The 19260-nt window shown below is 37.5% G+C and overlaps 1 protein-coding gene across 6 annotated transcripts in view; it reads right to left on the bottom strand.

Moving 5' to 3' along the window:
- Nucleotides 1-19260, bottom strand: part of PTBP3 (polypyrimidine tract binding protein 3) — a 102657-nt gene that overhangs the window by 68224 nt on the left and 15173 nt on the right. For 3 of the 6 annotated variants that reach the window (XM_024757252.1, XM_024757256.1, XM_024757255.1), the window contains one exon: nucleotides 857-941. In XM_024757252.1, coding sequence (XP_024613020.1) covers nucleotides 857-941 — 85 coding nt within the window. Of the gene's footprint in view, nucleotides 1-856; nucleotides 942-19260 lie in introns of those variants that run through there. The other 3 variants (XM_024757253.1, XM_024757254.1, XM_024757257.1) reach the window with 1 other exon arrangement.

The raw sequence follows: 19260 nt of genomic DNA, 5'->3' as shown, positions 1-19260 counted from the left end.
AGACTCTGTGCTTCCAATGCAGGGGGTGCGGGTTCGATCCGTGGTCGGGGAACTAAGATCCCACATGCCATGCGGCCAAAAAAAAAACAGAAGACAAAAAAAAAACTGAACCTGTCATATTGTCCAACCCTGCTCTTCCCATACTTTCTAATATAAATGAAGGCACCACAATTCAGCTATCCAATTATCTAAGTCTAAACCTATAAATCATCCATGGAATTCCTTATTCAAACATTCGATTAATCACCAATTACCATCAATTATTTCACCTTCTGTTAAGTTCTCTAATTCTCACCATCACAACTACTACTGCTATAGTACAAATTCTCCACCCTTACTAGGATTTCTTGTACAGCAATAGCTTCTTAACTGCTCACTCTCTCTCAAGTATTGCACTCCTCCAATTCATTTTACAGTCCCTAAATTTCAAGAACATTTATTTTTAAAATCATGTGAACTTATAGTTTTAATACTTCTACTCTAAATCCATCATCATTCAACACAAGTTTTTAAATCTAGCTCTTTTACTCAATAGTTCTAGATCACCAATTTACTGATAATTTTATCACAACTATGTGATAATTTTACTTACTGTGATAATTTTATCACAACTATGTTACAAAGAATGTCAGTCAAAAAAGTAATTATCTAATTAAATCCAAATTAATGCTTAAAATTTAAGTGCTGTAACTAATAATTTCATCTATATGAACTTCACTGCCACAAATTTTAGATTTTGTTGTAAATAATAGCACTGCATGTTTATAAGATGAGCAAAATAAGAACATTGTGAAAAGAAAATTTTTGAAACCCAGAGAAAGAAAACATCTCAGATTTTGAAAAAATGAAAACTCACCATACACACCTGCAGAACGAGTGGAACTGTTCATGGTAAAAGGTCCGTTAATGATGTCGGAAGAAAGAAGCTCATCAGATCCCCGCTGAAAAGTAAGAGCAATATTCTGTTAATAAAACAAGTCTTGGATGATGGTCCATATTTACTACTAAAAATATTAAAAGCTAATATTAATCTGAATATCAAGGCACTTAAGGGGAAGTCTTCAAGAATCATAAAATCTAAAGGTTGGAAGTGAACTTAATAGTAAACAAAAATTATTGAACATCCACATGATTGTTAGTTATAAAAAAGAGAATTGCCATCATATAACTGGGGGCATAATCCCACAACCCTTTTGAATGAAACTCAATTCTCTGAGATACTACATCTGAAGTGTCAAAAACCATATTTAGGGGTTGAATCCTGACATTGTCTTTGTAGTATATTTTTAAGTATATTTAAAATACATTTTGGTATATTAAGTATGTTAAGTTTTGTAGTATATATATATTTTTATAAAGGACTGATGACTTTTTTTTTTTGGCTGCGTTGGGCCTTCGCTGCTGCGCGTAGGCTTCCTCTAGTTGCGGTGTGGGGACTACTCTTCACTGCAGCGTGCAGGCTTCTCACTGTGGTGGCTTCTCTTGTTGCAGTGCACGGGCTCTAGGCGTGGGCTTCAGTAGTTGTGGCTCATGGGCTCTAGAGCACAGGCTCAGTGGTTGTGATGCACAGGCTTAGATGCTCCGCGGCATGTGGGATCTTCCCAGACTAGGGCTCGAACCCATGTCCCCTGCATTGGCAGGTGGATTCTTAGCCACTGAATCACCAGGGAAGTCCTGTAGTACATTTTTAAGTATTTGCGTGCAAATAATTGTGTAGCACTCCCTTGACTTTTTCACAGATGTGTATTTTTAAAAGTTGAACACAAAGATGCAATTTATTTCTATATTGGTCAAATCCTTTAAATAAGTGATTTTTTTCATTCATTAATCCTTAAAATGATCTTTAATGTGTACTATTTCTTTCTTTCTTTTTTTTTTTTTTTGTGGTACACGGGCCTCTCACTGCTGTGGCCTCTCCAGTTGTGGAGCACAGGCTCCGGACGCGCAGGCTCAGCGGCCATGGCTCACGGGCCCAGCCACTCTGCAGCATGTGGGATCTTCCCGGACCAGGGCACGAACCCGTGTCCCCTGCATCGGCAGGAGGACTCTCAACCACTGCGCCACCAGGGAAGCCCTGTGTACTGTTTCTTAAACAACTACTGTTTAAGTAATTTAGACTTTTTTTCAGGTAAGAGTTTTGACCAATTCCAGAGTTGAACTGTCAAAGCTGAAAGACAAGTCAGTCTAGCCTTTTCATTGTAAAACCATAAGGTCTTTTACCAAGATTAAAATGTTTATATCTAGGAAGTACAATAAACACCATGTATAAATTTAAAAACAACCTATTTCAACTGGTAGTTTGTTCAGCTCTCGGTCAATTTTTTTTTGGCGGTGCCACACGGCTTGTAACATCTTAGTTCCCCAAACAGGGATCAAACCCCGGGCCCCATCAGTGGAAGCATGGAGTCCTAACCACTGGACCACCAGAGAATTCCCAAGCTCGGTCAACTTTTAAGAACAAATATTTCAGTCTACTAGATGATAAAACCTAATCCCCAAACTATCCTACAAAAGTTATAACATCAACAGTGCTCCGACAGATATAATGTTTAGGGGTAAGGACCACTTCTGCAGGGAACAACCTCAGCCTTTGCTGAAGAAAAGCAAACCACCAATGCGTTTGCATAATTTAAATACAATTATTTAAACAATTCCTGTATTAAACATCTAGAAATTATTCCCTTTGGTCTTTCACCCGTAAGTTTATAGAGACAGTTTGGAATAAGAGAAAGGAACTAAGTGAGCACGTGAGATGAAATAAAATTGAAAATCTGAAATTCCAGAAAGACTTGGATTATGACCTCACTAAAAGCAAAGGTCTTCCTGAGAATATGTGAAATACAGATATTGGCAGACAAAGACAGACTTCGTATAGCCAGTGGATACGGAAAGGTGAATTTTTGCAGTTTTAAATGTAGTAAAAAGTTAAACATGCCCAACATGTTTTTATATATGAGGAATTTGATAAACTATGTGTTACTAATAGATATATTTTCAACACATATGAGTGTAGTGTCAATATCAAATATCAATTTTCTACATGTAAATTGAATTAATTTGGTCTTAGAAACCACTTAGAGGGACTTCCCTGGTAGCACAGTGGTTAAGAATCCGCCTGCCAATGCAGGGGACATGCGTTCGATCCCTGGTCCGGGAAGATCCCACATGCCGCGGTGCAACTAAGCCTGTGCGCCACAACTACTGAAGCCCGTGTGCCTAGAGCCCGTGCTCCGAAAAAAGAAAAGCCACTGCACCACAACGAAGAGTAGCCCCCACCCACCATAACTAGAGAAAGCCTGCACGCAGCAACAAAGACCCAACTCAGAAGGGAGGGAGGGAGGGAGGGAAGGAAGGAAGGAAGGAAGGAAGGAAGGAAGGAAGGGAGGAAGGAAGGGAGGGAGGAAGGAAGGGAGGGAGGGAGGAAGGGAGGGAGGAAGGAAGGGAGGGAGGAAGGGAGGGAGGAAGGAAGGGAGGAAGGAAGGGAGGGAGGAAGGAAGGAAGGAAGGAAGGAAGGGAGGAAGGGAGGAAGGAAGGAAGGACGAACTTAGAGATCACTTGAGCTCTTTTCTAGACTTGCAGGAGTATGTTAAAATGTCAACTAAATATTAATTCTAGGTGGACTGCAGATTGAAACGTAAAAGACAAAACAATAAAGACTCTAGGAGATAACAGAAAAAAGTATCTTCATAATCTTGTGGTAGGGAAAGATTCCTTAAACAAGAAACACAATTATTTAAAATAACTGATAAACTATACAAAAATGAAGTTATAATTTTTATTTACAATATATACAAATATTGAATCATTATGTTGTAGATCTGAAACATAATGCTATTTATCAATTATATCTCAATTTTTTAAAAAAGAATTTTATTAACAAAAGACATCATTAGGAGATTAAAAAGGCAAGTCATAGAGTGGGAGAAAATACTGCAGTACATATAACCAACAAAGATTGTATACCCAGAACTTACTAAGAAAAAGAAGAAAGGCTGACGGGGGGGTACCCCACTAGGAATTGATATGAAAAAAATCAAGGTAAAGTGGTATACTTTATTACTGTTCCAGAGTATTTGTGTCCTTCTTTTCCTGTGAAAGAATCATTCATCCCCACCTATGGCCATGTGACTTTCAATGCCTCTGAGTGGAGGATACCTCCCTGACCCATTGACTTTGAGCACAGTTTTGTGCTATGCTTTGGCCTATGGAGTATGTACGGACACGACCTACATGACCTAAATCCAAGCAGAACTTTTGAAAGAATTAGTTTCTGCCGTTTTTCTTCCTTTTCCCCTCTGAAACAAGAGGAGCATATCCCAAATAGAAGCTGCTCTTTCAGCCTGATTCCCAGAATAAAAACATAACTGTACAGTTCCATAATAGCCACCAACTTTGTAAGTACACAAGAAATGTTTTTCTAAACCATATCTAAATGACTAATACCACACCCAATAAACGTATGAAAAGATGCTAAACCTCAACGGTCATCGGGGAATGCAAGTTAAAACCTCAATGAAATACAAACATATTAAAAGGGCTGACAATATCAAGTTTTGATAAGAATGTGAAGTGAGAGAACTGTTATATGTTGCTAGTGGGAGTGTAAATTGGTACAACTGATTCAATATACTAAAGTTGAATATATAAGTATCCTAGGATCTCTTTTATTCTATTCCTATGCATACACTCAAGAGATTGCCTGCTATATGCACCTATACATATTAGAATGTTCTCAGCAGCATTATTTCTAGTAACCAAACTGGAAACAATTAAATGTCATGAACTACAGAATGAACAAATCTTTGTAAATTCATTCAATGATTTACAGTAAGGAGAATGAACTACTGCTCTACACAATAACATACAAAAATCTCATGTTAAGAAACCCATAACAAAATAATACATACTACATTGTTGCATTTACATAGAGTTCAAAAAGTAGTCACAACTAAATTATATATCTAAACTATGTATCTACTTGCAAAAGATGAAAATTGGACCCCTTTCTCACACCATATGCAAAAATTAACTCAAGAAGGGTGTATACGTAAATGTAAAACTATAACTATAAAACTCTTAAAAGGAAACATAAAAATAAATCTTTGTGGCTTTGGGTTAGGAAATGGTTCCTTGGTAACAAAAGCACAAGTGACAAAAGAAAAAAAAAATAGATTCATAAAAATAAATTAGACTTCATAAAAAGTAAAAACTTTTGTACTTCAAAGGACACCATCAAGAAAATGAAAAGACAAACCAGAAAATGGGAGGAAATATTTGCAAATCTATTATCTGACGAGGGACTGGTACCCAGAACGTAATCTCTTATAACTCAATAATAAAAAGAGAAAATAATGCAATTTAAAAATAGGCAAAGGATCTGAACGGACATTTCTCCAAGAAAATATACAGACAATAAGCACATGAAAAGATGCACAACATCATGAGTCACTAAGGAAATGCAAATCAAAACCACAGAGATCACTTCAAATAAAAATTAAGACCATGACATCACCACATACTTATCAGAACAGTTAAAATAAAAAATAGTGACAATGCCAAATGCAGGTGAGGGATGTGGAAGAAACTGGATGTCTCATACACTGTTGAAAGGAATGTAAAATGGTATAGCCACTCTGAAAAGTTTGGTGGTTTCTTAAAAAACATAAAGAGCAATCTCAAAAGATCACATGCTCAACACAAAAACTCACATGTTCTATGATTTCATTTATATAACTCTCTCAAAATGACAAAATTATAAAGATGGAAAACCGACTAGTAGTTGCCAGGGGGCAGAGAAGCTTGGGAGAGATAGTCAGTATGATTATAAAAGGGTACCATGAGGGAGATCTTTGTGGTGATGGATTAGTTCTGTGGTGAGAATTACATGAACCTACACATGCAATAAAATGAAACAAAACTATACACAGGCATTGTATCAATGTCAATGCCCTTGTTTTTGTTGTTGTTTTCTTTAAATAATTTATTTTATTATTATTTTTTAACATCTTTATTGGAGGATAATTGCTTTACAATGGTGTGTTAGTTTCTGCTGTACAACAAAGTGAACCAGCTATACATATACATATATCCCCATATCTCTTCCCTCTTGTGTCTCCCTCCCACCCTCCCTATCCCACCCTATTGCTGTTGTTTTGTTTTTTTTTCCCCAGAAAGAGCATCTTCACTAAACAACAGGAAACAAAACGTGCCAGGAATCTGACCAAACACACAAAGCAGCGGGTGAGACTCCTCATAGGAAAGAATGACTCCCAATGGAACATAAATAGATCCCCTCGAAGTACATATATTTTGCATGAGTGTGTACATCCATATGTAATATATTGAAAGAAATTTGGTTTCTACCACGAGAAGTTACTCAGCAATAATCAATCAACATCTCACCTGAGGCTGGGAAGTGAGGGTGCTGCAGCCACGTTATAAACCGAGGCGCACCTCACGCCTGCACACGCCTCCCCTCTGTGCATAGGAAAGTGAGCCAGGGAAGGCAGGTGGCCGTGTGGCCGCGGAGCCCATGGAGCCGGCTTCAGCAGGGAGGCAAATGCCAGGCCGTGCCTGCCTGGAATCCAGGCCGCGTCGGCTCTGGGGTGAACGGCAGCGCTCAGGACCCCAGCAACAGCACGACAGCACTCCTGGTTTCCAACTGCGAGCCTGCCTCTGGGGTCCACCCAAGGCCCTCCAGATCTGTGTAGTTTGGCCAGTGGGGGCTTCTCCTAGGATCGAATGGCTCTTGGGAGGCGAGTAGAGTTTATAGACCCACCAGGGCTCAGCCCATTGCTTCAACGGAAGTCAGCAAGTTGCAAACAAGTATTCCACAGGGGTGTGCTCAAATAGTGCCTGCTTCGGAGTCAGTTTTGTCAACTGCATTCTGAGTTGTCCCCATGCCAAAGTGGATTTGTTCAAAAGATACGAGTTGCTAGAGGCTACAGAGACACAAGATGTGTTACACACTGGGGGGTGCAACCCTCTCAGGGCTCGGCACACTGTTTTAGTAACAAAACAAACAAGAACTGCACGGGAACCCAATGCCCTTATTTTGATAGTGTAAGTATGTAAGAGGTAACGATTGGGGGAAACTGAAAGGTACACAAGACCTCTCTGTAGTACCTTTACAGCTTGCTGTGAATCTCTAATTTTTTCAAAATAAAAAGTTAAGAACAAAACAAAACACAACTATGGAGAGATAACATCATTCTGAGCCAGAGGCTTCCTACTGACTTGAAAGACTTGTTGCCAGCCTAGAATAGCCATCATCATCATCACTGTGTTCAACCCTCAAGAGTGGATAAGAAAAGACTGGTGAAGCTGTCAATTACCACAGCTCATTCTCAGAGCTCATCCCTCACACTCTCCTTCTATACAATGGTGGTCCAGAAGGTGTCCCTTCAAAAACAAGCAACATTCAAAGAACAACCACAGGGGTCCCTTATGGGAATCTATACATAAGGAAAAGGAAGGAATCAAAAGATAACATACAACAGAAAAATGACACAACTTTATGTTATGAGTAAATGGTTCTTTGTAAAATGAAAAGTTTTTAGGAAAATATTATAGCCTCTCCTAAACAAAATACAAAGGGATACAACAGCTCAAGGGAGAGACAAATCAGAATTCTACCAAAGGAGTTAAAAGATAGATCTGTGAAAAACAAGAATAAAGCAGTGTCACAAAAGTCAGATGTTTCAAAGAGAGGATAAGAGAACCAAAAGTGCAAAACATCTTTCCACCCTCCAAAGAAGTTACCTGCTGAGAGGAATCAATTCTTACTCTGTAATTTCATTATCAAAAAGCTAAAAAGAACAAATTTTCAGGAAAGCACTTTCTTGGAGTTACACGAGATTACTTAAAAGGCACCTAGAGGGGCTTCCCTGGTGGCGCAGTGGTTAAGAGTCTGCCTGCCGATGCAGGGGACACGGGTTCGTGCCCCGGTCCGGGAAGATCCCACAAGCCGCGCAGCGGCTGGGCCCGTGAGCCATGGCCGCTGAGCCTGCGCGTCTGGAGCCTGTGCTCCGCAACGGGAGAGGCCACAACAGTGAGAGGCCCGCTTACCAAAAAAAAAAAAAAAAAAAAAAAAAAAAGGCATCTAGAGAAGGTGTTAAACTGTTAACACAGGTTTGCCCCAGACAAGGCTTGCCAGCTAAGAATCCAAAAAAGTTGGGGTCTACTTAATGCACACATGCCATTTCAGTCTCAATATGAGGAGAGAAATGAGTTACTCATCGTTCTTTCTGTTTCTATCTCATTCAATAAACTGTTACCTAATTTCCTAACAAATCTCCAATCAACTATTAAAGTGAAATTATTCCTTGTTGCTTATTGGATCAAGTCTAAATGTATTGTGATGGTGGTTAAAAGCTCCTTCTAATCTGGACCTCCTACTCACAATAACACTCCTGTCTTGTAATTTTCCCCAAATACACCATCTTTATTTCTGCTACTTTTTATGCTATTCTCCTGCCTCAAACACTGTCTCTTCACAACATATCCAGTCCTACCTACTGGTCAGAGATAATACCACATCTGGAAAATTTTTCAACCCCAAGGTGAAGAGACTGACCTGAATTTTGATTGTCTTTCAACATTAAAATGTGCAAGATTCTAGGTTTTAGTACATTTCACGTAATATATTCTTCCTATGTATATAACCATCAATATCACACACTTTGTCATATATGTACACAGTTTTTTCCCAGCTACTTTGAGGTCTATTATTGTGCCTTATAACTTCATTATATTCCCCCATGCCCTATAACATAGTGTCAGGTACAGTATAATGGCTCTCTGCCTTGGCTATAGACTAAAATCACATATCCAAGTTTAAAATAAATACTATATACCAGGTCCTACCCCAGAGATTCTTAATCAGTAGCTCTAGGCTGAGGTTTGAGCACCTGTATTTCCAAAGCTCTTAACGTGTAGCCAACTGAGAACTACTATAAACAGTAGTTCTGTAATGAACACAGAACTACTAACTACTTTTTAGTAGTTTTTAGAACTACTAAAAACAGTAGCTGTAATGAACACAGAAGCATAATAGTACAGCAGTTTAAAATGTAGTCTTCTGGAGCAGACCAGATCTAGGTTTGAAAATGCTACACAAACTTACCTTTATGATACTACATATTATTTAACCTAAGGCTCAGTTTGTTCACCTGCAAAATGAGGGTCATAATGGTAGCCATACTCATAGGTTGCTCCGAGGATTAATATTTCTAATATACACACCTCTCATTAAACAGTGGCAAATAAATACTAATGATTCATTACTCAATCCTCTTCAAAAGCTATATATGCCAATAGTTATATGTATGCAATGTAATTAGTATTGAACAGCAATGTCCTAAATGTGAAAGATATTCTTTCAATAAAGGAAACTTTCTGAAGTTTTAGAAAGAAACCAACTTTTTGATACTAACAAAAAGGAAATTTCCTTCTGTCAGATGAATTGATAAAAGACTGGATTTTAATAAAATCAAAATGTACAGGATTGCAAAAGAGATTTAATAAAGTCCCATTTATGATTAACCTTTGAGAATGAGAAAGAATAAAGCATGTGGGCATTAGAACTTTTCCTGCAGAACACTGATGATATTTGTTTATAGAGAAAAAGGAGGTCAAATTTTTCTCTATAACAATCCTCATTTAAGCATCTTTGCATACTTATCCAATTATCTCAGGAAAAGATCTGTAGATATTAATTAGCTAGATCATTTTTCATTTTGATAGTTCTATCTTTTTTTTTTGCGGTATGCGGGCCTCTCCCGTTGCAGAGCACAGGCTCCAGATGCGCAGGCTCAGTGGCCATGGCTCATAGGCCTAGCCACGCCGCGGCAGGCATGTGGGATCCTCCTGGACCAAGGCACGAACCCGTGTCCCCTGCATCGGCAGGCGGACTCTCAACCACTGCGCCACCAGGGAAGTCCCCTGTTTTATCGTAACATGCACTGTACAAAGTTATAATATGAATCTATGTTCCTCTCTGTAATCCTTTTAACTGATAAGCTTTTGTCACCTTGTTACAGTCTCCATAATTATTTTTAATGGATTCTTAAAATTCTATAATTGCATACTAACTATTCCCCTATTACTAAATATTAGCATCACTTGTAATTTATTGATACCATAAGTTATGCTGTATTAATTTAGAATATAGCATTTTCCATATTTTATGTTCTATCCATAGAATAAATATTAAGAAGTAAAACAATTTTTTTCTTTTTGAGTGAAGGTAAAAGATGGTAAAACTGCAAGAAATCTCAAATTTCTGCTTAACAGTATATAGTAACTTCAAGTTCCTACTACACTACAAGTGACTACTAAGAAGCATTTTTACTTCTAGAGAGGTCTTTCAAATATTGTTAGAGTTGGCACATGACTCTAATTCTGGACATTTTAATACTACTCAGAGTTTGGCTCACAGTCTGTAAAGAATTTAACCCTGTTCAAAGAGAGGTCTGGCTTTTGCCCCCTCCTTCTGGGAGGTAATCTCTAAACCCCCTGTAAGGTCATGCCTGAGAAAGTGTCTTTTTTTTTTTTTTAACTCGAGGGGCTTTGGGTCACCAGACAGTCTTAGAGTCAGGACATGCCTGGAGGGGCTAGAGGAGACTTAACTAAGATCAGCCTCAAGAGCAATCAAGTATGCTTACATAAAGGAGCCCCTCAATAAAAATGTAATCACCAAAGCACGGTAAGCATCCCGGTTTGACTCCATGAGTACTGTCACACACTGATGCTGGGAAAGTAATGTGTCCTGACACCATAGGGAGAAGACAAAGGAAGCTCTGTGTTTGATACTTCCCCAGACTTCTGCCCTATGTGTTCCTTCCCTTGGCTGATTCAAATCTATTTCCTTTCCCTGTAATAACCAGTAATGAAGAGTACAAAAGCTTTCAGTGAGTTCTGTAAGTTCTTCTAGCAAATTATGGGACCAGAGGGTAGTTTTGGAAACCCCCAGGACTTACAATTTCTGTCAGAAGTGAGGGGAGTCTTTTGTGGACTGTGTTCCCTAACTTCACAGTTGGCCTAATTCCTCTCATGGAAAAATGATGAATCAGTAGAGTACATATAATAAAACTATTCATTTAATAGATTTTTCTAAACCTTTATTCTTCACCTCTAAATCACCATTTGGATTTCTAACTGTAAAAGAAAAATTTAGTTTAAAAATGTGATCAAATAGGCAAACACAGAAAAACTGGAAAAACTAACTTAAATTTATATGGCATACTAAGTAAATTAATGCAACATCTTAACTGTCACATTCAATATTTCTACACAAAATATAAACTATTATAATAAGGAAATGGTTAACATTACAGAGCCTTCAAAATAAAATCATTTAAGTTTGCTAATTCTACTAGATCTTTCAATAGTTACAGGAAGAGCTTTCAAAAAGAATATGTGTAGAATAATGCATGAATAAAGCAAACCCTATAGTATCCAGTGAAGTGATGGAATGCCTATTTTTATTGTCTTATTACACAATAAGAAAAATTAAAATATTTGATCCAAAAGTTTCATATCTGGAAATTGTTTCATATCAGAGATGGGGTTTACCATTTAACATACAGAATAAACAACACATATCTCAAATAATTATGATACTTTAAAAAAACTGGTAACTTTTGGACCCTAATAATTTCAGGATATGATAAACAAAAGAAAGAAAAAAGAGCTTACATTTGAAAATGCAGTCATAAAAAAAATATTCTGATAATCAAAATTTACTGGCTAAGCTTTTTTCCCCCAAGGATTCATTTTCAGATTACAGAAAATAAAGGTTTTTAAATATCATAAAGCTCAAATCCCAGGAGTCATATTACTTTGTAAGCTTTGTAAAAAGTGAGAAAAACACAATCAGTTCTGTTACTTTAAAGATTCCCTTCTTTAAAAAAAACAAAACTTTTCTTTCCTAGACATAAATTCTTTCTCCTGAAAACACATCACTGCCTATAATTACAGACTACTTGCTTAATAGTTATATCCTAAGTGTCTGAAAAGTAATTTTCTATTATAGTCAAGGAAAAGCAATGCAGACCTAGGTAAAACTGAGTATCTGTCTAGTAGGGGAGGAAAACTTTTGCCTTCTTCCCTTTTAGGTTCTTTGGCTGGTCTAATAATTAAGCTGACATGAGACAGAATAACAGGAGAAAAACAAAATTTAATTTCATACATACAGGAGCTCATAAAGATATGAGACTCTAAGAAGTGACAAAAGCATGCAATTTTTATACCTTTTAGACAAAGAAACAATTATTTGTGAAGATTTGACAAAACAAAGGGTCTGCAGGGCTTGGGGTAGCAAATTAATAAAGAAGTAACAAAGTTTGTTTAGTCACCCTTCTCTGCCTTGAATTTCCTATCTCTGGTGATAAGGATGCCTTCTACTCTCCTAGTATAAGGAGGATACTTTCACATGAGAGATTTCCTGTTTTCAGGGGGACCAAGGAGGATCAGTGTCCTTCTTGCACCAGCTGTTTCTTTCCTCTTTTTTTAAAAAAATATTTATTTATTTATATATTTATTTGGCTGCGCCGGGTCTTAGTTGCGGCACGTTGGGATCTTTAGTTGCAGCATGCAGGATCTTTTACTTGCAGGCATGCAGGATCTTTTAGTTGCGGCATGGGGGATGTTTAGTTGCGGCATGTGGGATCTAGTTCCCTGACCAGGGATTGAAGTCGGGCCCCCTGCACTGGGAGCGCTGAGTCTTAGCCACTGGACCACCAAGGAAGTCCCTGGCTGTTTATCAAGTATCTTTAATTCAAAATAATCAACATGCCAAAGGGGCACATTTTATTCCACCTCACTCTCAAAAGGTCTGATGGCTATGATAAGAGATTATAGTTAAAGAGATAGGTGGAAGATAAGCAGAATGAAGACTCTAAAAAAAAAATGATGGAAAGCTTATTTGGATGAGTGACTACAGATGATCAACATAAGGAAATTGTTAAAAAGTGAAAGAAAAGACTCTGTACCACAGGTAAACAAATTAACATTAAACAAAAAGGCTTTAACAAACCAAATCATGAAGACATCCTGGGGTGGGGGTGGGGCATGAACAATACTGGATCAACAGTCTCCTTAGAAACACACAGTAAATTTACATAAGTGCAACAGTTGTTCTGTGGACTTGTTAGCTCTCTGGCTAAGTCAATACACCAGTCAGCTTCACTGCCTCAAGTATCAATTACTGAAGCTCTCTCCTGCTAAAGAATAATTAAATACACTGGGCCAACAAAGCAAAAGAATACTGTCATTAAGCAGCACAAATAAAGTGTTTTATTATCAAATTTGATGGGAAGTGGTTTTATTTAGCATTAAAGTGAGATTATTAATATAATAAAAGGCAATCCACACAACTGAGAAACAGCCAGTAAAATAACATGTAAGGAAGATTCTGAAAATAAACCATTAACTCATGGTTAAACTTCAGACCATACCTAAAATGCACATGAAATTCAAGAATAAGACATCATTTGTTTTAGTCTACCAAGATACTATGACCATAAAAAAGGAGCTATCAAAAAAAACTTCACAATTTTCCAGATCTTTTTTAAATAAAAGAATCTTAAATACTGAAATTAATATTCAAGTCCTACCTTAAAGCTAAGGTAGCCCCCTCTGTAAAATTTCTAGCAAAAGGTCTAGTGACCCTTTGTAAACACTTCACAGAACAGAAAACTCATGTTGATCCTGCTCTGTTACTATGTTTTTCCATAAACAGAAATATTATTATGTAGAGTCTCACCATACTATATACAGTTGCTGATAACTCACCTTTATATCCCCCTCTACAGGAACTAATAATGAAATGGAATCTGTGTTCAAAATATTTTTGCTTAAAAAGGAGTAATAATTATAAAGACAAGGGAATAAACTGAATATTCAGTAAAGGTTTCAGAGTAATTGTGAGGCAGTACGTGATAACTCCAAGTTTTTTTTTTTTAACATTTAGGTTTTTGTTAACATTCACCTATTCACAGCTCCTATTGCTCTAAACACACCCAAACCCCAAAGTCTCACATGTGACTTGGAGGTCATATCCCCACAAACTCTGTGGCCCCATCAACACTCTCATCTACTAAATAATGTGATTATCTCTAAACATATTTCTTAAAGAACAGTTACCCTAAAAAAAGAATAGTTACCAAATTGTTTGTTTGTGACATTTTCCTTTCCAAAGCTGCCACTGTTGAGATTTTAAGACAATGAGAATAAACAAGGTGGTAAACATGGGGTAAATTCTTCAAATATACAGCTGTGACAATGTTTACAATCCCATTTATGACAGTTTCAATAAAATGGTTTTTATTGTCTTCATTTTATACGGACATCTTAGCAATAAATAGTCACACTTTTTTTAATGACTAGCAAAATTATTCCTCCAAAAGCCTTCTAATTCATGACGTCCAATCAAATGCCATTCATTTGAATATTTATTTAGTTCCTACTATATAGGCATAGATCATACATATTGACTTCAATATGTAAAATAATATTCACTCACTCAACAGATCCAACAAATATTTGCTGAGCACCAAACTATATGCCAGGGTCTTTAAGCACTGGGGAAAATCCCAGTGAACAGACAAAAATTCCTGCCCTTATCAAGTGGAGTTTACAATCTTGCAGAAGGAAACACGTAACAATCAAATTAAGAAAATTGTGTAGTATGTTTTAAAGTCATAATGCTTTTTAAAAAACAGGATAAGGAGCAACGAGGGGTAAAGAGGAGAACTGTGATTTTTAAATAGAGTGGTCAAGGAAAGATTTAAGAGCAAGTAACATTTAAGTGTAGTCTTAAGGAGGTAAGGAGTAAGCTATATAGGCATCTGAGGGAAGAATGCTGTAGGTCGAGGAAACTGAGACAGAATGCCTTGCATGTTCTAGAAAACAGTGAGGAGGCCAACTGTGACTGAAAGAGTGTGAGCAAGGAGAGAAGAAAACTAAAGAGACAAGGAGAGTATGTCATAGCATGTGGTGCCTTGAAAGCCATTCTAAAATATGTTACTGAGTGAAACGAGGGACAAAGAGTTGTGAACAGGGAAGTGACATGATCTGATTTACTTTTTTAAAATTTATTGTATTTATTTATTTTTGGCTGGGTTGGGTCTTCATTGCTGCGTTGTGGAGAGCAGGGGCTACTCTTTGTTGCAGCACGCAGGCTTCTCATTGCTGTGGCTTCTCTTGTTGCGGAGCACAGGCCTTAGGCGCGCAGGCTTCAGTAGTTGCAGCACACAGGCTCAGTAGTTGTGGCTCAAGGGCTCTAGAGCACAAGCTCAGTAGTTGTGGCGCACGGGCTTAGTTGCTCCGCGGCATACGGGATCTTCCCGGACCAGGGCTCGAACCCAGGCCCCCTGCATTGGCAGGCAGATTCTTAACCACTGCGCCACCAGGGAAGCCCTGATTTACTTTTTAAACAATCACTCTGGCTGCAGTGTTGAGAATAGTTTGTAATGAAGCAGAGGAAGATGCAGAGACTCCAGTAGGAAGCTATGGTGATAATCCAGATGAGGGGCAAAGGGAGTGTTACTGGGGAGAGTGGTTGAATTATGAATACACTTAGAAAGATTTGCTAATAATTAGACATGGAGTGAGAGAAAAAGAAGAAGTCAAAGATGTCCTGCATATCCCAAATAGGCCTAAATGTAAAATATTCTGTCCTATAATCAGTGAACAGATATTTTAAAGATTTTACTATACGTATTCTCCAATTCTCACAACTCTGCAAAGTAGGTATTATTATCCCTCAAAGAATCAGAGGTTCTATTATTCGACATAGGTCAGAGAGGGTAGGTGGTACAATTAAAATCTAGGCCTGGTTTATTTTTCACCTGACATACCTGTTGCTCTCCAGTCTAATAAACAAATTTCCTCTCAATATCTTATGCTAATCCTTTGGTTCATTTATTCCACATCTAGACATTATTTTATGTTAGAACTGTACGTGAAGATATGTACATGTAATCATCCTTTACAAGAACAAAATAAACAAATACAAAGATAGCTAATACTGACTGCTTAATATGTGCCAGTACTGCTCTATGTGCTTTATCAAACATATTTCATGTAATCTAAGAAGGCTTCAAGTGTAAGACCCCATAATTTTATCTAATATCCAGAAAGAAAAAGTGCTGTCAACCAAATTGTAGTACATTATCAACACTAAGATGCACCCTGGGGCTTCCCTGGTGGCGCAGTGGTTGAGAGTCTGCCTGCCGAGGCAGGGGACACGGGTTCGTGCCCCGGTCCGGGAGGATCCCACATGCCGCGGAGCGGCTGGGCCTGTGGGTCATGGCCGCTGGGCCTGCGCGTCCGGAGCCTGTGCTCCGCGGTGGGAGAGGCCGCGGCGGTGAGAGGCCCGCATACCACAAAAAAAAAAAAAAAAGATGCACCCTGATGTCAGAAATGTTAATATGGGAAAAAAGGGGGGGCCTTAGCATCAATGAACTATCAAATCGTCATAAAATTCTAAGCATTAAGCAATATTACGGTGATCAGTGTTGGTTCAAAATATTACATCTCATTGCTCATTCATTAAAAATACTAGTTCTATCCTTTTCCTTTCCACATTTTAAGTTCTAAACCTCTTTCAACTCTCTTTTTTCCCCTCAAGGTTGTAACTAATGGAATATTAGTGCTTAACTTTGAAACCACAGGCACTATTAAACTGCTTGTGAAAAAAATCTCTGTAAGGCAAGAATAAAACTTCCTCTTCCAATACAGCTGCAGAAAAAGACACAATTCTGGTCATAAAACTGCTTATAAATAAATGTTATTTCTAACAAAGGTGCCCTGTGATCACCTGAATTCTGGAAAGTATAGCTATGTCCCATAAAAATTACAAGGTCTGGGTTTTGGTTAGTTGTCATACTTAATAACTTACTGCCCTAGAGTAATATTATATTGACACCTATTTTCTGAAATACATATAAACTTACAAATTTTAAAATTAAGCCTATCATTGAAACTTCCCTCTTCTCACACATTCATAAACAAATCCTAACAATTTTTTAGATTCTCATAACAAAGAGTTGGAAAGCCTATTAACATTTTGTGAATGAGAAAAATAAGGCATAAATGAGTTAAGTAGCTTATATAAATTACACTACAAATAAAGAGTTGGGGTCAGGATTCAAACCCAGGCAGGCCAATTTCAGAGTCTATGCTTTTAACTGCTATACTAAACTACTAAAATATTAAACCACCACTATGTTCATAAATAAGAGATTAGTTACATGAGTTACAACAGATCCATGCAATGAAATACTAGATGGTTACTAAAATGATAAAGGACCAGACTTATCAACCTGATATAAACTCACAAGATATTGTTCATTTTTTAAACCATATAAATTAGTTATAACATGTATTATGTTTCATTTTTGTAAAGCAAATTAATAATAAATATGCACATATACTGTGAACATATGAAAAGGTCTAAAAGAAAACTCACCTAAATTTTAGCAGGAATTATTATTTCTAGCTTTTACCTTCTCCTTTACACTTGTGTTTAAACATTACTTAATCAAAGGGAAATGGGCTATTTTCATTTTGAAAAAAAAATGAACTTTAAAAATTTTGCCAACATTTGTTTTAAGCTCCATACCTGGGTCTTTCAATCAAATATATTTCATGGGAATTTTTGGTCAATTCTACGGAACATATTTATCATTGCAAAAATGTTTAAAATTTTTTTTAATTTAAAATTCCTTCTTGCATCATTTAATGATCTGAAGGCACCTCTGAATTTTATAATAGCCACACTGTATGAACATAGGCTAGTTTTCATGTTACTTTAGTTGAGAAAGAGCAGAGTGAATGGCTATGAGTCTCAACGGATGGAATTCCAACGCATCACAAAAACAGGGTTGTGGGACTTCCCTGGTGGCGCAGTGGTTAAGAATCCACCTGCCAATGCAGGGGACCCGGGTTCGAGCCCTGGTCCGGGAAGATCCCACATGCCGCGGTGCAACTAAGCCTGTGCGCCACAACTACTGAGCCTGAGCTCTAGAGTCCACGAGCCACACCTACCGAGCCTGCGTGCCACATCTACTGAAGCCCTCACGCCTAGAGCCCGTGCTCCACAATGAGAAGCCACTGCAATGAGAAGCCTGTGCACTGCAACGAAGAGTAGTCGCCGCTCACCGCAACTAGAGAAAGCCCGTGCGCAACAAAGATCCAACCCAGCCTAAAATTAATTAATTAAAAAACAAAACAAAACAGGGTTGTACTCCAATCTCCCCTTCACCTTAGTGAAACTACAAGTATATTTCACTGCTTCAGCAGACTGTAAGCTATGCTTCCATCTCTAACACAATGGTAGTCTACTATTTTTATCCCAGAACAAACCAACGTCCAAAAATAATGGAGCTTATTAACCAAATACTATCTGGAATATTAGTTTTCCTAAAACCAATAGACACAAAGGGGTAAAAAACAGAGCATGGGTTTTGGAAACAAACCTTTGTTTGAATCCAGCCCCTGTCACTAGGGTATTAAGTTTGACCTAGGGTATCATGTTACAGTAACACCACAGGTTTTTTTCTTCTGTAAAATTAGTCTAATATTATAATAGATATGCAAAGTTTCCTTTTAAAATGACTTCTTATATACTGATACCCAGCAGGATAGGGATAAAATGCATTTTTTTAATCTGGGAGAGGGAGGCAAAAGCAGTACTGGTGAACAGAATGTTGATATTCTGCCTACTTATCCTATCAATAATTAAGAGAGATCTCGAAATCCATGACTAGTTATGGATGTGGCTATTTCTTCTTTCACCTAAAACTGCTATACAACTCCTCAGGACTCACAGGAGTCCTCTCTTGAATGAAGATTTCCTGTTTTGGAGAAAAAGAGTGCAGAACAGTACACAGAAATATGCTGTCTTTTATATTAGAAGAGGAAGAAAACATATGTACAGTTGCCTATATTTGCATTAAAAAGGTACTAGAAGGGTAAAGAAAAAACTAATAAAATTGTTATCTTTGGGGAAAAGACAAGAAGGGGGACAACAATGTGAATGAGAGATCTCCCTATACACACAGTTGAATTTATTTTTTGGTGAATTACTTCTGTCCTTGTAACTTTTATTCATGAATTTAATTTTTACTTCTATCAAATACGTGTACTGTAACAAATTTTACAAAATAGTCTATATGATAAAAGCAAATCTCTCCACCCAAACAGAATCGTTAAACAGTTCTTATTCTAATGGTTGTCACCACAACATTAGATAAT

The sequence above is a fragment of the Neophocaena asiaeorientalis genome, unplaced genomic scaffold (assembly GCF_003031525.2).
Source record: "Neophocaena asiaeorientalis asiaeorientalis breed wild unplaced genomic scaffold, Neophocaena_asiaeorientalis_V1.1 scaffold432, whole genome shotgun sequence".
Classification (NCBI taxonomy): domain Eukaryota; kingdom Metazoa; phylum Chordata; class Mammalia; order Artiodactyla; family Phocoenidae; genus Neophocaena; species Neophocaena asiaeorientalis.
The sequence above is the reverse complement of the archived record's forward strand: the minus strand, read 5'-3'. Positions and strand labels throughout refer to the sequence as shown.